Source organism: Ursus maritimus, unplaced genomic scaffold (assembly GCF_017311325.1).
Source record: "Ursus maritimus isolate PB19 unplaced genomic scaffold, ASM1731132v1 scaffold_9, whole genome shotgun sequence".
Classification (NCBI taxonomy): domain Eukaryota; kingdom Metazoa; phylum Chordata; class Mammalia; order Carnivora; family Ursidae; genus Ursus; species Ursus maritimus.
In genome coordinates, this window is record NW_024427107.1 from 29305947 (window position 1) to 29329291 (window position 23345).

Here is a 23345-nt window from a genome sequence, read left to right on the forward strand (position 1 = left end):
AAGGTAAGTCCTCGGGCTCCATCCCAGGAGCACTGAATCAGAAGTTCTGGGGCACGGGGCCCAGCACACCCACTAAAGTGTGAGAACCACTGAATTAGACTTAATTGACCTGATCAAAGTGGTCTGAAAAGTAGGTCCTGGATTCTGGTTGGCAGTCCACATGTATCTGTAAAAGCCTCATTTTCCATTAATTTTCAACTTCATTGCATATTACTGGTTAAATAGACATTTACAGGTGGGGCTAAGTTTTCTTTAGTGGGAAAAATTCATTCTTATTTGCAACCAGCCAGCTCAGAAATGGAATTTGGAGACAACATACAAGGCACTCTGTCCTATGGGAAGAGCGGGCTGCTTTCCAGGCACACCTACTCAGTCTTGCTATATTACCCCATATAACTTCTACTATCAAGAGGGATTTAATTTTCTTTGGTAATGGTAGATTAAACATATTAAGAGATTTTTTTTTGGGGGGGTTATTATTTTATTGTTAGAAATCATGGTTGGAAATAAGTAGAACTATCCTTCATTACCTATATTTATCTTGGCCACAATGATTGATTTATTCAAATACCCAGGAAATAAATGAACATGCCTCCTGACAGATGCTTGGCTTCCCAAGTGCGGAGAGAGATTTTCTTGCTTTCACATATCTCCCATACTGTGGATGAAGTTTCCAGCTGGCCTCGAAAGCTTCTTAAGACAGGCCTGCTGCATGTCAACTGGTCATTTGCATGAGAACTTCTCCCTGCAGCCTGGTGGCTCTGTTTTGCCAGGCCTTGACAATCCACACATTCGGAGCCAGAGGAATAATCTTTGGGAAACACTTGCCATGTTGCTCTGACCCTTCTAATGAATATTAGATTGACATTCTCACCTTAGAGATTTTAGTGGAAAAATTACTCTTGAAATGAAGATTTATAATTTCTTTGAAATTAGTAAGAATTAGAGTAAATCATCTGCTTTTCCTAGTAAGGTGCAGACATATGGAACTTATTATCTAAAAGGTGGTCCAAGCCAAAAACATGGACAAATTATAAAGGGTAGATCATAGATGACCGTGAAGAGGGGAGTCAGCATACTTGGCTACACACTTCACCTTCAGGGGGGAGCATCAAGGACAAACATCACCTTGACCTCCATTGTAACAATGGGGGGTGGCCTGTTTCAGCTTCTCTCCTCAACTCTCTTCCCCATGATGCCTGCCACGAATGGCCCCACTCTTTGTAATTACTTGGGTTTTCTGGCCTTTACACTCTTTTTAGAAAGTTACACGCTCTTTCATTAACTTGCAACTTAATATTCTCTCTGGGCAGAAAGCTGCTGTGCAGAGGGTGTCGTAAATTTTAACGCTTATAAAAGAGTCTCAAGTCTTCTGATGTTCTGTTTGAGTATTTGCCTTCTAGGACTATTACTTCTATTTTGTAGATAGGTTCCTTTCAAGCCCCCTTGCTATTTAGCTTCATAATTTTTTTCTCTTCAGTCTTTCATCTTTATTATTCAGGCTGTAAATTGTTATTATGTTCTGATAAATTACTCTCTACCCTTTCCCCATTTCTCTTTCTATAAGCAACCCTTTCCCCATCATTCTGCTAAATTGGGATAATAGTACTGAAAACTCAGATCTCAGTTTCAGTCTGGATTGTCTAACATCCTGTTACATAAATACAGAAGTAAGTAACTTCCATAATTATTTTTTTCTAAAACATCTTCCTAGAATGACTGCATGTGAATCATAGTTCTTTAATCTACGTTAAAAATTCATCAGTATACTGAGGTCCTATTTCTGAAACCACAATGTAAGATTAGAAGAAAAGTAATTTAAAATTTTACTTAATCTCAATGTATTTTAAAGGATTGGTATTCAGATCGCTCATATATTCTACTTTCTTGTCCCAGGTGGGAGGGCTCTGGTGCAGTGTGGACAACAGACGGCTGGAAGAAGCCAAAGGAGCCGCGCCAGGCCTGGCAGGAGGGCACTGCCTCAGTCTGGGGAGGGGCGGGCACCGTGCACACGGAGAGACCAGTGTGCGAAAGAAACCGGGGGAGCTGGCTACTGAGGACAGTGAGGAAATGGGGTGTCTAGAGTGACGTCCAGGGTTCTGGCTTGTGCGACCAGGTGGCTAGATGGCAGGTCCATTCCCTGCATCAGGAAACACAGAAGCAAGTGGGCAACAATTACCTACAGAAAGCTCTTCTGCTCTTTGAACTTCCAATGTGGGCTTGTCGTCTAGTTCCTATTTTAAGACTCCGTGCGAAGTGTGATAGGAGGGGAGGTACCTGCATGTGTATGTCACTTTCCTACCATGCCAGGAATTCCAGACAGAAGCTGTATGCAGCAGGACGAATTAAGGTGTTCAGCTCTCTGAGCCTGGCTTGATATTATGTGTGTGCGCGTGCGTGTGTGCGCTCGTATGTGCGTGTGTGCGCTCGTGTGTGTGTGTGTAATATATGTATATACTGGACTGTAAAAGTTTAATGCTTCACTGAAAAGTTTAACTGGTGAATATTTAGCCCTGGTACTTGGGAGAATATACAGTCCTCTCCTGTTGGCTGCTATGTCTGACGGTTGTGCCAGCCTGGAATTGTGCTTCCTGGCTGTACCTGCTCTCTGCCTCCAAAATTCCTCATTAAAACCTTCCTCCTCCATCTCTCAGACTGGACCAAATTCCCTATACTCACCTGTTCCAATTGCCTATATTTTCCAACCCATGATTAATTTCCTTCAAAGGTGGCCTTCCTGACTGCTCACTAAAGCTCTCATACTTAAATTTCTTTCTTCTCATTCTATTTTCTCCCCTCCTCTATTTTTTTCTGATGTTTCTTTCCTACTCAGTTTCTTAGGTGACCTGTTCATCCTGTCTGCCTTCTTGTCTTACCATCTGCCATTCACTCTCTCTGAACCATTATAAAGCCAACATTCCCAAACCCTAACCTCCAGACATGCCAAAGAGAGTATTGTAGCTTGTTCTGAGAAGGGTAAGATGACATTTATGCAAGGAAAGAAACTCTAGTCTTTAGAACAATAAAACTCACCTCTTCTTCTGTGAGAGTTGGGTCCTCTTCCCGGGACTTGTACGACAATGAACTAAATCTCTGTTAAAATAAACACAAACCAAGGGAAGGTATAGTTTGAAGTCAATAATCCAGCCTTTCTTTTGCATATGTTTTGACACATCTATCTATAAAAACATTTTCAAATCATTTTTAGGGAAGAAACTTTTCTACAAAGAAATTATGTCAAGCAACTGAGGATAAATACTTATAAAAAAAATCTGTGTGATGTTTTTCAATACCCAGTAGTATTAAATACCCAGTGCTCTTCCTGGTCACCGGTGAGTTCAGCCCTCCAGTGAGTCCTTAATGCTGCTGCCTGTCGTACCACACTTGCTAGTGCACCTGGTCCCTGCTCTCCTAGCTGCCCAGTTCCCGCTTTCTCCTCTCTCCCCAAACTCCAACACCTTCTCACCCATCCTTAGTGGTGACCTTGAGAAAACTGAAGAAATCAGAAGACATGTCCATGAACTTGTACCCCACCCCGCCCCCATCTCTGCATTCACAAATTTCTTTCCTCCCTGTCACCAGAGAACTCTCCAGGCCCCTCTTTAAGGTGATTCCCTCCTCTTAGGCATGAGACCCTGCCCCTGCTCATCTACTCACGAATATGTGCGCCAGCAAGTCTCCCATTTTGTTTATATCATCAGCTTTTCCCTTGCTCTGAAATCATTCCCACCCACATGAAACCATGCTGTTATTTATCTGATTCTAAAAACAAAACAAAACAACCCTTCTTCCAGTTCCATCTATTGCCTTGTCCCTTTATAGCAAAACCTCCTAGAAGAGTTGTCTAAAAAAGTTGCTCAAACAATTTTTTCTTCCTATTTTCTCTCTCAACGCATTTCAGTCAAGTTTCTGCCTCTGACACTCCAAGGACACCGACATCCAGCGTGTAACCAATGGGACGGTCAATCCTCAGCCCTCACTTTCTGCTCCATCTCTGAATTTGCCACAGTGGCCACTCCGCTGTCCCCGAGCCTCCTTCACTTGGTTTCCAGGACACTGTACTTTCCTGTTTTTCTGTCCTGTTTTGCTGTCCTCTGCTGGCTCCTTTTCTTTCCCAGACCTGTGCTCTGGGGACTCGTCTAGATGCCATTTACACTCACTCGATGACCTCATCCAATGTCCTAGCTTTAAGAAAACCTTTCTGCTGAGGACTTCCAAGTGTACAAATGCAGCCCAAGCCTTTTCTTGTAAGGCTGCTCATTCATCCAGCTGCTCTCTGCTGCTTCTACTCAGACATCCAGCATGTGTCTCAAACAAAGCATGTCTAGCACTGAATACCCAATCTTCTCCAAAAACATGCCTGCTGTTCTAGTCCTCTCCATTTCAGTTAAGGGTGAGTCCATCTTTCCGGTGGCTCAGGCCAAACCTGGGACTCATCATTATTTTTTCTCTCCCTTCATTACACATCTGTTCCACCAGCAGAACTCCTGGCTCCAGTTTAGCTCCTATGACTTTCGTCCTGTTCCAAGCCACCATCCTCTCTTGTCTGGTTTGTGACAATGGCCACCCGATTGGTCTCCTTGTTCCTACCTTTGACACTTGAATTTAACACTAGTCAGAGAGATCTTTTCCAAACCTAGAGTAATCCATTCTTCTGCTCAAGATTTTCTAATGGCCCCTTTTTTATTCAGATTAAGAGTATAGGCCACAGCATGGGCCCCTGGTTGCATTTCTCTCTACTGCTCTCATCCTGCTCTTCCCTCTGCAGCTACACCTGTCCCCTCCTCATCCCTGGATAGGCCAGGCGAGCTCCAGGAAGGCTCCAGCCTCAGCGCCTTCACCCTGCCCCTCCCCCTGCTGCATCTGCTCCTCCCCGACTTAGTCTCTCGCCTCCTTGAATATTTCATTCAGATGCCACCTTCACAGTAGGCAGACCCTGACCGCTTGAGTCACAGTTGTACTCCCACTCTGCTTTCCTCCCTACAAATCTTAAAACCTTCTAAATACCATATACTTTACTTATGTGCATATTTATGTCTCTCTCTTCCCCCTAAAATGTAAGCTCCATGGGGGCGGGAATTTTGTTCATTTATATGTTTTGGTCACCAGTGTATTCTCAGCACCTAGAAGGTTGTGTGACATATAGTTGGTGCTCACTAAAAATCTTGTGAATGAAAAAATCAATGAATATTAAATATTTCAAGTTCTCTCAATTGCTTAAAATTAGAATTGTTTATAGTGGAGATGATGGGTTACTCATTCTTATATTACTATATGATTCCCAGATGGATATTTCCAGATTCTAATGTGATATCTGGAGAATTACTTATTAGTAGTGGCTAGACAATTGACCTTCTTATCTTTCAAGTACTTGTAAGTAAAAAAGCCTTAATGGCACAATAAACTTTACATTAGTTTTATTATCTTTGGTTATATGAAGGCAGAACGTTAGAGTGCATTTTTGCATCTTATGACTAGGTTCATAAACACCTGTATTGAGGCTCTCAACAGCTGCTTTCATGGGTAATATGAAAAGTCAAAATGCATTCAGAGAATACCACAATGACTTACTTGCTGTAACCTACATAACCATAGCTAGGATTCACATTTTGATCATGAAATCCAGATCCCTTTTAAGGCTACTATTGACTGACCTGCTTGTCCTTCCTACCAAAACCTGAGATGAGAACCTTGCTTTTTCCCGTGTAGAAAACAAATCGGAGAGTAGTTGCGTAAGAAGACTGGGCCTAGTTAAATCCCAAGGAGAAACTGACAACAGGAGATGTGAATTTCAGGCTGTTGTGGTTCCTAGGTCAGGTTATCAGAAACAAACAGAGAAGCCTTGGGCATTGTTAATACATTTTAGAGCTTTGTTGAATATCTAAACTTAAGAGCTATAGGTATTGTTTTGAAATTGTCACATAATAAAATCTCTTACTGGATTTACATAAAAGTCTGCCTAGAATCAGTTACCACCAGTGGCACCCGTGAGTCTGTCCTCTCCGTGTATCTTCCTGGGCTCTGATTTCTGGGATCCCAGAAGGGTAAAGATCCCCTGCTGCTTGAGGCAACAAGAGCAGAAGAGACTAAATGTGTGGCAAAGAGTCTAGTCTCCATTTAATTCCTGATCTTCAAAATGAAGAAAATAATACTTGGCCCCAATTAGACATGATGTAAAAACTGGAAAATATCCAAGTTAGGTGCCAACAGAGAAATATTTTACAAGCATGAGTTTTCAGTATTTTATTATTTGGAGGGGGGAAAAAGTCAAACACAGCTTACGTTAAAACAGCTTTCATCATTCAGCGAACCTGAAAGTGTTTGTATATACTTCCCAGAACAATGTGCCAGTAAAAGCCCCGGATTAGCTAGATTCCCAATCATGACAAAAGCACATGAAACAAAACTACGGGAGCCCACCTTGTTGGTTTCGCTGGTCCCCTCTGCGGCTCCTTCCTCGGCGCTCTCGCTCTCTTCCTTCTCCTGAAGGTTTTCATTCTCATCCAGAAGTTTAACGGGGACAGGTGGTGGGGCTTCCTCTTCCAGATCGCAAGAATTTCCAAGGACAGTCTCTGTGTTAACGCTCTGTCGACACTTTTTGTTTCTGTCCACTGAGGCATATTCAGCAAAGTCCGCTTGGGCGGCTTGGGGCCCCGGAAGCTCTTTCAAAGCGGAAGTCGACTTTGACCTGCTGCTGTGGCCTTTCCCTGGGTTCACGGCTGCTGCCACCTCCTTAATTTCTTTCACAGTTTCATACAAGCAGTCCTCCACCATGTTTTCTTGGGAGGAACTATCCTTGAGCACTTCGTACGGCCCTTCCGTCCCAAGGCCCTGGTCCCCGTCCATACTCCTTGTGTTGAGCGTCGTGTCCACTGCGCTGTCGGGAGGAATTCTGGGCAGTTCCCGGCTCTGATGACATTTTGGCTTCCCCGTGCTGTCCTGGGAGTCCAACAGATCCGAAGCTGAGGTCTGGACCTCCTCATAATGTTGCATGCAGGTCAGAGTACTGTCTTCTGAAAGAACTAAAGCGGCAGAAGTAATACAAATGAAGACAGACAGTACCTTAAAGAATTACTACAGTGACCTGGCTAATGCAAAGTTAAGTTAAATCAAGGTGCTTGCTTTTTAGTCGACTCTAAACTTGCAAATTACACATGGCATGACTGTTGAGATTTCAACCGCAGTTGAAACTAAAGCCAGCTATTATATCTTTCCAATACAATGTTTAATAAACTATCTTGGCTATAAATTTGGTTCACGGTTACTTTCCTTGCTTAGTGATGGGATTCTTGTAGGCAGTGTGTCTAATGTGACCAGGGGGTCTGACTCCATGAGAGGCAGAGCACTGAATCGGGGGGGGGGGCACATATGGTGGCCACCCTCCCTGGCCTTATTGGCCGCCTCCTTTTTGGAGGGAATAACTGGTAGCCATCCCCCCTTCCAGTGGTCACTTTTGTTTGGCAGACATGATGGAAACAGTGGGGCAAAAATGTACCCTCAACCACAAGGGACAGTATGCCTGTGCCTCTTTAAAGGTCTTCCATCTCGCTGCCCCTTCTGCCTACCGTTTCTACCTCAAATTAGAAAATCAAATGTGAAATTCTTAGATTTCCACAGAAATGCACTGCGTGGAAACCATTCAGTCATCCCTTTATCAAATATTTTTTGAGTGCCTACTATGTCCCAGTGACTGTTAAAGTGCTGGAGATACATCAAAAAAGCCAAGCCCCACCTTTCTGATACTTAACATTGTGGCGAACAAGTTATTAAATGACTGTCATTCCATTTTGTATTCCTTATATATAAGTATAAAAAGTATAAGTACATATGTATAAATGTGTACTTAAATATATATTTATATTCATGCATATATTTACCTTATATTCTTTTTATATAATATATAGTCCTTATATATTATATGTAGTCCTTATATGTGTATGTATCCGTGTGTTTATAACTTACAATTTTTAATCATTTTTACTGACTAGACTGGGATTCTCGAAGACCCCTGGAGCCCAGGACCATGTCTAACACAGTGGCAGGCGCCACTCTGTGTGTACTTAATCATCACAGAGGTGCAGATGAACGATCGGCTGACCCTGAGATGGGCGAGCAGCCTGAGTTACCCAGCAGGGCCAGTGTAATCACTGTGACAGAGTTGGCGGGAGAGCTGGAGAGAGAGGTGGAGAGGGAGGGAAGGGCTAGGGGTCAAGAAAGGCAGGCAGCCTTGGGGAGCTGCAACAGGTGCGGAAACAGATTCACCCTAGAGCCTCTAGGACGAAGTGCAGCTCTGCGGGTACTCTGACTCTAGGGCTACGAGTTAACACACTTCTGTTGTTCGAAGGGACCGAGTCTGTGGTCATGGGATGAAGCAGTGATGTGCCACTGTTTGTTTCTTCACCTGTAAGTTGTAACAAGAGCTCTTACAGGGAGTAATAATATTACTCTTGATAATAGTAATCTTACTGGGTAGCTGTTAGGATGAGTTAGTATACAAGTCTTAGAGCACCGGCACAGAGAAACCAACTAATAAACACTAACTTTTCATGCACATGAGCTTATCTGTGCTAAAACCGTAGGCATACTGAGAGTGAGCGAGAACACACTGCCTAGTTGCTGGGCTATGTGTACTGAAGCCGACTTTCTCAGGTGATGAGGCCTGCGGGAAAGCTGGTATCTCTGCGGAACTTACTGTCGCCATTGGTGAGTATCCCGTTCTGCTCGCTGCTGGCAGGCGCGTCTGTGGCCAGGCTAGTGACCGAACGGCTGAACATCTCCTTGTCGGAAGGCTGCAAAGCAAACACCACATGAAGAATCAGACTGTAGGCAAAGGACAGTAGCCATGGCTTTTTCTAAAAATTAAAACAGCAACAACAGACCCCAAATCCGTGTAAACCAAGTGAAATTAAGCGAGCTGGAGTTGCTCTGCTGTACCGGTGACATTCGGAATGCTCAGAGGCCGTCGGTGGCTAGTGGTTATTGTGTCAGACCAGGTACGCAATATCTCCGTCACGGGGCAGAGCTCTACCGGACACAGTTGTCCTAGACTCTCCAAGACCCTGCAGATCTTCCAAGACCGTCTGCAGAGCTATCTACCTGGTGCTCTATGAGTGGCCTACAGGTAGGGCATGAGGGCCCAGTCCCTTTAGGTCCAGGTGGAAAGGGGACCAAGAGCCCTAGTGCAGGACAGAATTGACTCCTGCAGACAGCAGGCCAATCCACGTGCCACAGGTGCTGTAAAATGCTGCTCTTAAAGGTGTGCCACGTCTAGAAAGACATGCCGTCTAAGGGAAGAGACTGCAGTCTCGCCGAAGGAGAGAAGGTCCCTGAATCCTGAGACCATTTCATAACCAGCCAGGTCTCTACTTCAAGGTTCACAAGAACAGCCATGTGTTAAATAGCAGGTCTGCAAACCTTTCTTATCGTCACAAATTCAGGATACCTGGGGGAAGAACGGCATGGAAGGTTTTTCTGCTGGGCTCGGATGTGGAGATACTACGTGGAGGAAGATGCCAGGCCGAGCTAGAGCTACACGCAGTCACAAAGTGTGCTGGTAGTTCACGTGTTTCTTTAAATGCCCAGCTGGTTCCGTGTGGCAGCCTGAATCACTGCTGATGGGACCTGTTCCCACACCCTTCTCACAGAAGACCGGGGCGTCACAGCAGGTGACCCAGCTCGCCACACCTGGACCATATTCCAGGAATCCACGTGGGAAGTTCTGATACAAACAGCTCCAGAAGCTTGTCCAGTTGGCTTCATAAATTCTCTGACTTCTCACTGGGAACCAAATACTACTACTAATAGCCAGTAGCTCCCACTGTGTCATGAACCCTTCCTGCGAGCCCACTCTTGCAGGGTGACGTGGCTCCTGACGGCAGGGCGCCAGGAGCTGGGTCACTGCGTTAGGCTGCCAGGACCTTAGGGTGCAGACGCTCAGAGCACAGAAGCGTCCCACCTGGACAGGGGTCAGGGGTGAAGGGGGGAGGCCCACCAGGCAGGCTCCTCACAGCATCACGACCCATCCCTGCTGCAGTAGCATCATCGGGTCAGCTGCTCTCAGACAGGGGGCCCGCCGGGGAGCCCCAGGTCAGACTGCGGGACACCCCGTGCCTCGGGACTGTTTTAGGCTAGGATTTAGTGGTGCTTCCTCTGGGGCTTAGGAGGGAGCCGGGATGTGTAAGAGCTGGGATCAAGGGCAGGGAGGCGAGGCTGACCACAGGGGCTTCTTTGGCCTAAATGGTGAACCTGCAAGTTGAGCAAGATCTAGAAGCGGAGAGAGAAGCTCTTAAAGAGAGCTGGGTGGACAGGCTGTGTGGGTGAACTCGCACACCAGTGCCCACGGGACCACGCACTCGCTCGCGCTCTCTCGCTCGCTGTCACGCACAGCTGTGTAAGAGAGGCCGTGGGGTTATGAGGGATAAGGTACACGAGTCTCCGTCTTCCTCTCACCCGCCTGCCGCTATCTCCTCTCTCCCGGGGCTGCTGCTGACCCCGGGCAGACAAGCAGGTGCTGGAGGTCTACCGCGGGGCTCTCAAGCATGAGCAGCCAGCAGAATCACACGGTGCGGGGCTTGCTAACAGTTCCTTGGGCCCCAAGAGCTTCAGGTGGTGCTGCTGCCAGCAGCGCAGGCCACCCTTAAGAACCGCTGCTTGGGAAGGACCAGGGATGGAGGACAGAGATGGAAGGTCTGCCTTCTGCCCTAACCTACCTACCACCTGGCACCAAGGAGCACAGGGGGTGGTGAACAAAGTTGGCGTCTGGGGCCTACATGTGGGAGGAGCAACAGTGGAGTGATCCCCCCGCCCCCCACCAGCACAGCAGCAACCTGTGCGAACTGTGGTGCGGGGCGCGGCGGCGAAGTGGGGTTGACCGGAGATGGGAGAAGGATAAAGGGAGAGGTGGTGCTGAGAACCCAGGACAGCAGTGGGTGGGGTGTGTGTGCTTGCAGAGAAGGAGGCCAGGAAACCGCAAGGGCTCCCAGCTGCTGGGGATACACGAGTCCCGCCCATGCCCATGGAATCCGTAGGGCCCGGAGACTGGGCGTGGAGACCCCTGCTGGGGAAGCTCTGGCCTGTCTGCTGGCTACATGTTTCACACCTTCTCCCACAAAGACGTTTTTCCTTGATCTTGAGAAATTCCGTCAGAGACTGGAAACACCTTCTCTGTTTTCGCACTGCCACGGGGCTCAAGCAAGATGGATGCAGTCAGCCCTGCCAATATGGGGGTGGCCCCTTCCCCAGCTGCTGGAATTGCTCAGCCAGGCGAGGGCATGACCCTGAGTGGAGAGAACCAGGCAGGACCAGGACACTCAGGCTGCTCCTCACCAGGGGGCAGCGGAGGGGCTTGACCAGGCCCCATAAGAAAGGAGGGCCTCGGAAACCCAGCTGGGCCATATCTTCATAAGATGAGGTCACACTGGAGTCCTTCTAAAATGGGGAAGCTTGCACAGAAACACGTGGAGAGGAGAGATCATATGGAGAGACATAGGGAGAACGGCACATGACAGTGACGGCACTAAGGAGAGGCAAAGATGGCCAGCAAACCACCAGAAGCTACAAGAACCGCCTGGAACAGATTTGCCCTCCAAGCTCTCAGAAGACCCAGACCCAGAGACACCTCTGTCTCCATTTCTATCCTCCAGAATTCCAAGACAATACAGGTGTTACTTAAGCCCCACAGTTTGTGGTCCTTGGTTATGCAGCCCCAGCAAAGGGATACAGGCTGGAGCTGGGCACAAGTGTCCCTGCGGTAGTAGGTAGGCTGGAGCTCTCGAAGGATCTCTCTGGCAGCAACATGACTGCATCCATTTCAGAAACTCTCCCAACCAACCCAGCTAATTGCACAGGCCTCTAGCCACACTGAATAAGAATCCTACAGAGAGGGCACAGCCCAGGCAGCCAGCTAACCCTGGCTGAGCTCTTTCCCTTAGTTTCCTTCAGCCTGGCAGCTGTAGGCACACACTTAGATAAGCGGCTGACGTTTTAAAGCACACACAGACATGTGCACATGGGCTCACCACGTTCATCAGGTTCTCATGGTCCCCGCTGTGCTGCCTCGGCTTCTTCTCTCTGAAATGGAAAAACATTGCTGTAATATCAAACATGCCATCTAAAATCAAACATACACTCCCCTTTCTGTCCTAATATTTATCAACATTTAAATCTCTCATTTAAGATCCTGGTTTATTTTGCCAAGGAAGCAAAAGCTGGACAGTGACTCCATCACTCCTTTGCAGCTGTTAGGGTTTGAGGGGGTCAAGTCACAGGATGAGACTGGTCACTTCTCTGGCTCTCCCCTTTCTCTTGGAGTAGAAAATATAAGTTTACAATAAGAGGACTGAGACACATTCCTGGGTAGAAACTGTTCATATCTAGAATACTAGAAAGGATACTGCTTTTTTTTTTTTTTTTAAAGAAAATCCAGACAATTTTCTACTTTTCATTTGTCTTAACTCAGAATCTGCTAAGTAGACTGCACACTACCACGGGACTGGGAAAATAATGAAAGAAAATACAAATTTTGGCACGTTGGGAAGGATACATGCTCTCAGGATGAGTCATATGTACTTCCAGTCTATGGAAAAGTCCATCGAATAAAAATAGAATTTATTTTTACTCAGGACAGTCTAAAGAAAGCCATCAGTACTAGAGACGGCATTTCCCATATATGTACAAGGCAACAGTGACACCTAGTGGGAGTGTAAATAATTACAGGCAGGCCCTCCCAAGTCCAGGGGAGCAAACTCTTCTGAGGGCCATCTTCCCCGCTCAGACTCAGACCCAGCTGTAGAGCCCCTGGTCCAAACTAGGCAGGGATTTGAAGGCTACTTGGTTCAGAGAATCTGACTTCCCCCCTCTTGATAGAGACCTCAGGGTCTCTCCGGAAGTCACCGAGAGGAGGGTTTGGAAGACGGCTGGCTGGTCTGCACCATTCCATCCAGAAGCTGCCCGTATCCTAACAGTGTCTGAGCACCTGGGGAATTACTCCCTGTTAGAAAGAGCTTTGCTCCTGAGCAAAGATCTCTTTTTGGGGAGTAGAGACATTTTATATGAGGGAGACATGAAGGGGTGGGGGAGGAGAAGCATAACTAAAAAAAAAGACAAGATAGTTATTTTTTATACAGCTTATCTCTCTCATAGGAAAATTAACCTATTTCTTAAGAAACTGCAGTTGTAGATTACCAATCTTTAATAAAAGGATCCTTTCAAACCACATAACAGCAGTACTTCTCAGTAACTCCCAAGGGGCAACAAAAAGAGTACCTTTAACACATCAGACTTAGATTTCGAAATGTCCATAGATGGGAAAAGACAACATACATTTTAACAAGGATGTGCTCAAATGAATGGCAAGAATTTCATTCTGGGAAGTTTTGTACACGAGGCCTCTTCCAGTTGCTCCTCAGCAAAATGAGATACGGATTTTCACTCAACCTCAAAAAAAGTCCTGCGATGCTTTGCAGCAGAGAAGTTAATTTTAACACAGGGATGTCTGTGAATGTCTATGTAGTGGGATTCCTATATGCTTTTCATTTGAAGAATCTTCTGGGTACAGGGAATGGCTCTCACCTGTCACAACTGGAGCACAGAAAAATGAGGAAGCTGATGAGGAAGAAAGTGGCGACGGTGGCCAAACTGCCCCATAGGATGACCTGCACTTGCCCGCTGCTCAGCATGCTCCCCGGGGGTCCCATGGTGGGAGCAGGAAGTGGCACGAGCTGATGGAGTCCGTCAGTCCTTCAAAGGTGGGAACATGGGCGCGGAGTGCTTCGTCCTCCTGCAGAGAGACCAGTGTGTTTTGAAACAACTTCTCACGTGAAGTGAGAGAGTCTTGTAATGAGTGTGTGTCGGGAGGAAGGCTTTGAGCAGAGTCAGGGAGGTGTGTGGGGACGCACTGGCCTCACCTGGACACCTGTCTCTGGGCAAGTCCCCTCTGTTGTCCAGGCCTTTGTTTTCCTCACCTGAAGACCTCCAGTGGGAATGTACAAGCGCCCAGCACAGTGTTTGAGGTGAGGGATAGCTTATTATTTTGATATGTTTGGGGACAGATTCTTAAGATCTTCAAATAAAATAAGATCCCTTGTATTCCACAGCAAATAAATGCTTGTTTGGATTTTTTTTTTTTTTTCCGCAGAGCAGGGTAAAGCATTTATTATAGCTTTCAAAAAATGCAGTTCACCTCTTCCCCACCTATCTCCCTAGCTCCCAAACCTACCTCTCTTTGAGAAGGTTGAAGGCCGGTACAATTAATGAAAGAGAATGTCTTTATATTCACCTTCAGAACTGTTATCTATTGTGAGTATGTGACTATTTTCAGGGCCAGCTTTCACTGAGTTTCTGTGAGCGCTCCGTAAGTACATTTTCAAATGAACAGATGAAAATACATGCTAAGAATACATCACCAGAAGTAAACAAGACCTATTTGTAAAAAAGTATAAATTAAGCAGAAGAGCTATACCTAGCACATTTTAGTACCTGGCATGTCCTGGGACCCTTGCTAAATGCCTTCCTCACTTAATTACTGCTACCAGCCTGTGAAGAAGGCCCTGCTCGTCCCCATTTTTCAGACAAGAAGGCTGAATGGCAGAGACATTGAGTAAATTCTCCCAAGATGTCACAGATGTTAAGTGGCAGGGTAAGGATGTGAATCCAGCCATTTCTGACTCTAAAACTGTCATCTTAGCCCCCTAGTGGGGGCTACTGCGTGCTCCCCGTTCCACCTACAAATCTTCTAAATGAAAATGGTCACATGAGTATTGTGAAATATTTTAAGAGTTATAGATTTTGAAAAATAGAGCCGTATATTAAAAATTGATGAGTATCCTGGGAGATACAGGCCTCCAGTTATGGAATGAATGAGTCACAGGAATAAAAGGCCCCGCATAGGGAATACAGTCAGTGGTATTGTAATAGTGTGGTCTGGTGACAGACGGCAGCCACATTTGTGTGAGCAGAGCAGAACCTATAGAGAAACTGAGTCACTACGCTGTACACCTGAAACTAATGTAATACTGTGTGTCAACTAGACTCAAAAATTTTTTTAAAAAATGATTATCTCTTGTCAGAGAGGCCTTGTTTAAAGAACATTTGCTTTGCTCGATTCTAGAATATTCTAACTTAAAACGAAGAGCTTTTAACTTAATCTCTAGTTTCATGAATAAAATAAACAAATTATAATCTTAATCAGAACTCAAAAAATTTTTTCCCTTGCAAAAGTCTGTCCATATTTACACTGTCGTTTGCTTCAGTGAAAGAGCTGTGAGTACATTTCGGGAGCACTGCAGTGTGTGCACCAAGCCAGCACCTGGATGGCTTCGTGCCAAAGAGGAGCGCCCCTTGAAAGAGTTGGAGAATAAAAGCCATTTTGGCAAAGGCAGTTCAACTGGACCAAATTTTCTCCAAGTGAAACACATTTATTTGAATATTTAAGATCGAAGAATAATAAAAAAGCTGGAGAAAAAGAAACTTTTATCTACAATGTATACAGAGAGCATTCTAGATGAAGTCCACGTTGTCCTTAGGTCCCTGAGTCAACATGAACACTTCCTAATGCTCTGTAAATATGTAAATGCGCAACTTCCTGCGTAATATAGAACGTCTTTCTTCCCGTGCTGGTTCTATATTCTGCCTGCAAACAATCCACGCAGACAGTAATGGCTGGTCAGATTGCTTCTGTATGTTTGCCCCTGGACAGCTATAACTGAATGAAAATAACCACTGCTTCTCTTCTGGTTTGTTGGAGCAATGAATAATTCACTTTAAATTTAGACTACAAATTGGCACCACAGTTCCTAAAATATATTCAAGCAAGCACATAAATCGTGGTGACCTACGAATATATATGAAATAAATTTTTATATACAGGCCCGAAGCATAACACATTTTAGGAACCACAAACAAAAGAGATCTGTTGTGCAGGCATTTGCGTGTTTCCTCCTTCGTTCACTCATTCGCTCATACAACAGATTTAATCAATGTCTATTTATAAAGTGCCAGATTCCTAGAAAATAGTTTGCTGTGTGAATCATTCAAAAGCCAGATATCCATCCAGCAAGCTGGTTGTGGAATCTGTAGGACCTTTCTCCATTTCTGTACACGTTTCTCATCTCTTCTCTCTCTCTCAGTGGGAAAGGCAGGTAGAATACAATGGAAGGACGCGGGGCGCCCAGCCTATCAGAGCAGGTAGGGAGAGGGACGATGAAAGCGGATTATTACGAGCCACTGAATAAAAGATGTAACTCAGAGAAAATGTGTCAAAGCTCCTGGCTCACCCCCCTTCAACTAAAATTTGTTGAAAAGCTACCGAGAGAACGACACTTCTCCCGGACAAGAATCTCACAAGGAAAAGCATGACCATCATCGAGTTTCTGAGTCAGCGCCGTTCCTCCTGAAAGACAAGGCTCCGGGGCTTGGGCAGCTTCTGCCTGTCAGAAGCCGCAGAGCGAAACTGCAGGAGGACGGGTCACCACAGTGGTGGCAGCGCAGCAAGAGCAGCCGCCCTTTTAGGGGCCTGGCCAAGAGCAGGGGTCTGCACACACGTGACCTTTGGACCCTCACAGCCCACCGGTGGGGGTGGGGTTATTTCTATTGTAGAGAAAGTCTGCGCCAGTTCTTGGTCTCTTCCTGTGTCTGGACTTCTGTTTCCAAATTCTCTCACCCATCCCTTCTCCGGTCATCTGCTTCCATTTTGGGGTCTTAGCTACAAATAAGGTAGGACCGTGTGTCCAGATGGACCACCCCTCCATTTACGTGTGCAGACGCACCTATGACTTCCATACTCTTTTCCTGCTGGGGAGGAGAGCGCAGGCCTTGTGTGGATGGTCCGGGGTTGTCCAAGCAGTGCGATGGCCTTTCCCCCCAAGACTAGACTTCATGCGCTCGTTTCACTGAGGTTAAACGCAGTGCTCAGGGGTCAGTTTAGTGTGTTCTGAGCAGTGGGGGGATTGGTGTCTTTGCCTGTGCCCGGAAGGCCTCTCTCAGGATTAGCAAGAGCAGGGTAGAATAAGAGGACAAGAGGCACAGTGTTTGGGGAGGAAAGTCACCCTGAAAAGGAAGGGCTCCTGCCACAATGATGACGTTTGCCAGACCATACACGGTGCCCCTTTGCCAACCACATTTCACGTGGAAAAGATAATCGAAGGCTTCGAAGTCTCTGAAACTGTTACTATGATACTGTTCGTGAAGACCATCTTATTTTCTGCTAATGCGTACATCAAGTGTGGTATTTTCTCAGTATCCAGAACTAACCCAGAGCAGCAGGACAACTTGGACACCAGGAACAATTTGGAGTGATCTCTCATTTTTTCATGGAGACATTTAAGCCTCTTTCTTTCAATCCTGTTCTTACCTGACTCGATAAAATTGTGTTCAACTGTGGAATATTGGTTCTTCGAAGTTTGAAAAATATTTCATTGTCAGACCACATGTGTAAATATTCTACGAGTTACTCAACATAGGGAAAAGGAACACCATTCACTGTACCTCAACTAACACTGACTATGGCACCCAGATGCCATGCGGAGAGGAGTTGAAGATGATTATCGTATTCACGAAAGATTAATACTTGCATATCTTTTTGTTTTAGATCATTATTGGCTGCACTGATGTACATTCACAGCTGAGACTGTCAATACAAATGTGTGACACTGTAAAATAGGCAATGGTACCATCCCTCCACCCCAATTTTATATACATTCCGACTACTGTGGGGACTTTGTCATTTGGCCCTGAGAAAGGTCAGTACTTGAGGTTATAGAACTTCTGTTGGGGATTCTCTGAAAGGATCTGAAAAGCTGGTATGAATAATTATTTTGGGCAAAATTATTTTGCTCCATAATCTCTTATGCTCTTACATCCATTCATGTTCTTAAAATGTGATTCAATCAGTTAGAAAAAACGATGGCCTTTCACTTTAAAAGCAGGTGCCATTACTGACCACAAGGTGGCGGTATAATCCTATGCTCATTCCTGCTGTTTGTGCCTTGTGCTAGGTATTTTGTCTCCATTAGCCTAGCGGATCAGCCACCTAAATCAATTCCAACGGGAAAGAAAAAAAGGAAAAACCAGATGAAATTAATAAAAGGTGATGACCAAATGACAACTATTTGGTTTTTTAACACTCCTAACAGGTAGGTGCTCTGATCACAGCAAATTGTGTAACAATTTGGCAGAGTTGGGATGGCCAGTGAGATTAGTGACAGAAGAAGACACTTTAATTCCTCTGAAGCAGGCTTTGGTTGGTAATGACAGTCATTACCATTTTATAGCTCTCCTGGTCAACTCATAATTAAGCATGATAGAAACCACATCCACTCATGACCCCTCACTGATAGCCAAAATGAGGAGGTCAGGACACAACGCCATGGGAATTCCTCCTTCCTGGTCATTACCCGGTGTGGGAACCACGAGGTAGAATGACACTTTATGAGCTACAGATTAGCCAAACGAATTTAACAATGGCCGAGGAGCCAAATTCTCTGCTGGGCTCCTGTCCTGTGAGGTGCATGGGCAGATGCGCCAGCTAAGGCTAAACCAAGCTCTCAATAGAATTCTCGAGTCCCTGCGAGAGTTTTAAGCTCAAGCATTTAGATTCCGGTAGGTTTCTCTTCAGATTAAAGAGACTCCGACACAGGCAAGCGGCTACGCTGCGCTCTGGATGAGCGCTCACCGGGTCTGCCGCCTACACCAGTGCTGGTCGTCCACCTCGCTAAGGCACAAAGGTTCTCTGCCACATAAGGTCGTCACAAAGATGTCCCCGTTTCTCTTTTTTCCCTGAATTGGGAAAATACACCCAAAGAGCAGAAAGTGGTGAAGGACTCCAAGGTTAAGATTTTCTTGGTAGTTCTTAAACTATAAATTTTAAAGCATCACTATGGAGCAATGACCTGACATTTCTTCCTCTGCAGCTTATGAGAAGCACAGCACCTTGAGCACAAGAGAAGGGGACCTGGAAATCTTGAACGTCACTAACTGACCCTGTTATCAAGGGTTGCTTCTGTAGGCAGAATGAGCCAGGCGTCATTCTAAGAGCAAGTTATAAATCCTGAAGGCCATCTGTCAGTGTAACCTGATTACTGTTCGTACTACCAAATGTATTGATCCACACAGGAAACGGGAGAGCTGACCCTTTCAGGGGGAGGGGTCTGTGTGGCTCTCGCTTGTCTTCAAAAATATGGTAAATTTACGTTACAGAAATAATACAGTTTATTGCTTATAAAAGCCCCATCACCATTTTGGTTTTTTGTCTTTAGAAGAGCCAAGAAGTAAGAGACTCTGATGGGTAAGGAATAACTTCTAAGGTTGCTTTGCTCATATCCTGACCTGAAGACCAATTTGTAAGGTTCATTTTTTAAAGATTTTATTTATTTTTTAGAGCAGGTGAGGGGGGAGGGGCAGAGGGAGAGAGAATCTCAGGCAGACTCCACACTGAGTGCAAAACCTAATAAGGGGCTCGATCCAACAACCCAAGATCATGACCTGAGCCGAAATCAAGAGTCAGGTGCTCAACAGACTGAGCCACCCAGGTGCCCCTCATTTTTTATTTTTAATGGTAAATCTCAAGAGAGAGGGAGGGAGAGGGAAGAGGGAGCTACTGATTGATTCTTAGAGACCAGGTGAGGTACACAGGTAAAAGGGCTTCATTTTGCATAAGTCTTTTTTTTTTTTTAAGATTTTATTTATTTATTTGACAGAGATAGAGACAGCCAGCGAGAGAGGGAACACAAGCGGGGCAGTGGGAGAGGAAGAAGCAGGCTCATAGTAGAGGAGCCTGATGTGGGGCTCGATCCCATAATGCTGGGATCACGCCCTGAGCCGAAGGCAGACGCTTAACCGCTGTGCCACCCAGGCGCCCCTTGCATAAGCAAGTCTTAATGGAAAGTGTGCCGTTTGGGCTTTGTGGTCGATCTCTTGTGCCCTGCATGTTGCTCATCTGATCTAAATTCAAGGTTCCTGGGGCTGGGGGGATATGTCCACATCATTTCCCACCGTCTTCTCAGCATCTACATAAACTGGAAAATAGAAGCCAATCAAGAAATTTTTTTACTGAATACTTATTTCTATAGGAAAGGCGAGGAATAAACTCCCAAGCGGACTCTCAAAATGCAAGTTTAATAATGTATAAGGTAAGGGAGAGAAGGAGAATACAAGAGATGAGCACATCAGGCAAATAATTAAAAAATAAGCCAAATATGTCTTAAGGCAAAACCTTAACTCCGGAATAAACACAGCCACCTGGCTTCTTTGTACTGTCACCAAAGCAGCTGAACGTCTCTTGAGAAAAGGCACAGCCGTGGAAATGGTGGTGTGTATGTACACGGATTCTCTCAACTGCAGCCAGCCTCTCAGCACTGGTGGCCCCACTGTGTCCCCGAGCTTGGCGTTCCTCTGACCCCTTCTCAGCAAGGGCCTTTCATGCCTTCCTGTCTCTTCCCTCCCTCAAAAGGCTCTGGGGCTTCCATGTCTCAAGGGAGAGAGGAGCCTTAACTATTCTTGGCTCTCCTTCTCATGTTTTTCATCTGATGAAAGCCTAACACGCTTTAGATCTCAGTTTAAGTGTCACTTCCTTGGAGCAACTTTCCGGATGCTGCACTCCAATCCCCCTCCCCCCCCTACACACACACACACACACACACACACACACACACACACACAGGCACACACAAGTTTTGTTTAGGCCCGTTTTGTAAAAGCTTGTAAAGTTTTTTCCTTCATGGCATTATTCAAAATTGAAGTGATGAAGCTCTTCGCCGTCTCCTCCGCTGGTCAAAGTTCAAAAGGGGGCGCTGTGAACAGACCTGTCTGGTTCACAGCTGTAGCCTTCGTAAGCAGCACACAGTAGGCACTTAATAAATAATCTGAATGAATTAACTGTCTAATGAACTAATAGAGCAGAGGAGAAAAAGCTTCCACAAGGAGGTGAATACTGACCAGGCCTTCAGAGATGGTAAGGATGGGAAGAAACTGCTCTTTCTCAGTCTTTTCAAATGGTGTTGAAATTCCACGGGGACATGAGGAATTCCAAAAGTCTGCCTGTCAGACTCCCTATAGATTCCCATGGTACTGCCTCCCTCCCACCTGTGATCGATCATCTTGACTGCCCAGGTCCGGAAGGGACCTACCACGTACCAGTTTTGACTCAAAGGCTTGAAATCAAAACCACTGAAAAAGCCCAAGTGAGTACACGCTCCGTGCCAGCGTCTCTTCTGCACATTACGTTATTTCATCCTTCCCGCGCTCTGGTGGAGGTGGGGAAACTGAAGCTCAAAGGTCAAGTACCGTGTCTGGGGTCACACAGCCCTAGGTTTCCTGACTCAGTGTCCCCGGCACTTTCCACTCCAGCGTGGCGCCCAGCAGTGCGTTCTCGGGGAGCGGGTGGAGGTCAGCCCCACGCCGTTCACCATCCGCAGGTATCTGCCCGTTTGGGGCATAGGAGCCTCACCCTTCTTCTGGCCATTTTAACCTCCCCTATCATGACTTGTTCTTAGCGCCACAGGGGAGAACGTTCCCTCTCTTCTGGTTTGCTCAGTGTTCATCCCCAGCGGCGCATCACCACGTGCCCTCCTTCCAAGGGATCTAGAGCACTTTCTGGCCCCTGCCAACAGCTTTGCTGGAGCCCCATGAGGATTTGGTGTTTGCTCGAAGGTCAGCTTCCAAGACCAGGACTTCACAGTCCGGCTCTGTTAAGCATTGTTTGCACTGCGTTTATCTGGCTTCTTAGGTACAGTGATTCAGCCAGTTTCTTTTTCATAATAGAGATGTAACCAATAACAACTGAAGTTTCTTTGCTGACAGGTTCAGAAACTTACTGCTTGACCTAAATGCCTCTCAAATCCTCCATTCACGGCTGATGATATTTAAATGATCAGATGTATTTTAACAGCTGGTCGGACTGGGGGTGGACAGTTAATTACAAATGCTCCAGCATCCGTCACATAGCAATTAGCTTCTACCAAGCCCTCACCCTAAACGTGCTATCTCGTTGAGACTGCACATCAAAGGGTGCTTCTTCTGGGAAAGGGAAGCTCTCAGGAGGGAAGAGGCGGAATTGAACAGTAGACGGCAACTTAAGACATGCGCGGGAGGAGTCCCACTCTAGCACTGGTTTCATCGCGAGCTAGAGCAGCATTAGATAAAGCCGTCTGCTGTCTCGGCCACACCTTCTGGTGTATTTCTACATCCTCACTAGGGGCGGCTAACTTCAGAGTTCAGGTTTTCCCTGGGTGCCGGCAAGAACGTGGCTCAACTTGCCGCCTGGTGTGTCATGGCCATCTTCGTTCTCATCTTGACTCTATTTTTAAAACACTACGGATTCTTTCTATTATAGAATCAGCAGACAAAATGCTTTTTATTGACTCCTAAAAAACACAATCAAAATCTTAAAAAAACATCCCAGCAAGTTACTTGTTGCTGCTACTGGGAACTCCTCAGGGCTGGGACTGGTTACAGTAGAATAAGTCAGAACTTGTATTTGAAAGCACAGGTTCTCAGGGCTCATCCTCAAGGCATTCTGCCAGCAACGGGGTACTCAAGGGCTCTAGAAGATTCCCAAGCCCCTTGTAGAAAAGTGGCAGGGCAATGGTTCCAGTAGTGTAGAGCTGCCCAAAGGGTGGGCCTGGACCAGAAGCCTCAGTGTCTTCTGGGAACTTGGTAAAAATGTAGAATTCTGGGCTTGCCTGAGGCTTATGAATCAGAAAGTCAGGGTGGGGCTCTTAATCTCTTTTTTAAGATTTTATTTATTTTAGAGACAGAGAACTCAAGTGGGGGAGGGAAAGGGATAAGCTGCCTCTGCACTGAGCTGGGAGCCCGATGTGGGGCTGGATCTCACGACCCTGAGATCATGATCGGAGCCAAAATCAAGAGTCGGACACTCAACTGACTGAGCCACCCAGGTGCCCCCCATAATCTGTTTTAACAAGCCCTCCAGGTGATTGTGATGCAGGCTGAAATTTGAGAAGACTGTTCTAGAACAGACTTCAATATATCTACAGATCCCCTGGGTATCTTGTTAAGGAGCAGATTCTGAATTCTGTGTTTCTAACTGGTTCCCAGGTGAGGTCTAGCCTGCTGACCTGAGGACTCCATTTGGAGTAGTACTAGGACACATGACCATCTTCCTTCCAACTAGGGCTGAAGGGCCATCCCGCCAGATCCCTGGTGAAGCTTGGTTACGTGAAGATGAGGCCAGAGGCCCTGGATCACAGGACTTTCTCGATTCCCATATAAGTACCCCAGTGAAAGGCAGCTCTTTACCAGCCCAGAGTCCCATGAAATGCCAGGGAGGGGACATGTCCCTGTGTGTTCCTTTCCACGTGTTCACCCGAGCCCAAACCTCCCATGCCTCAGTT

General features: G+C 46.1%; 1 protein-coding gene across 1 annotated transcript in view; it reads right to left on the reverse strand.

Annotated features, from left to right (window-relative positions):
* The window catches only part of PAG1 (phosphoprotein membrane anchor with glycosphingolipid microdomains 1), a 136394-nt gene that overhangs the window by 9905 nt on the left and 103144 nt on the right, over positions 1 to 23345 (reverse strand). Inside the window, exons 4-8 of the mRNA XM_008689086.2 lie at positions 13570 to 13777; positions 12018 to 12069; positions 8693 to 8789; positions 6421 to 7022; positions 3034 to 3093 (exon numbers count right to left, since the gene is read on the reverse strand). Coding sequence (XP_008687308.2) covers positions 3034 to 3093; positions 6421 to 7022; positions 8693 to 8789; positions 12018 to 12069; positions 13570 to 13694 — 936 coding nt within the window. The 5' untranslated portion in view covers positions 13695 to 13777. The remainder of the gene's footprint in view (positions 1 to 3033; positions 3094 to 6420; positions 7023 to 8692; positions 8790 to 12017; positions 12070 to 13569; positions 13778 to 23345) is intronic.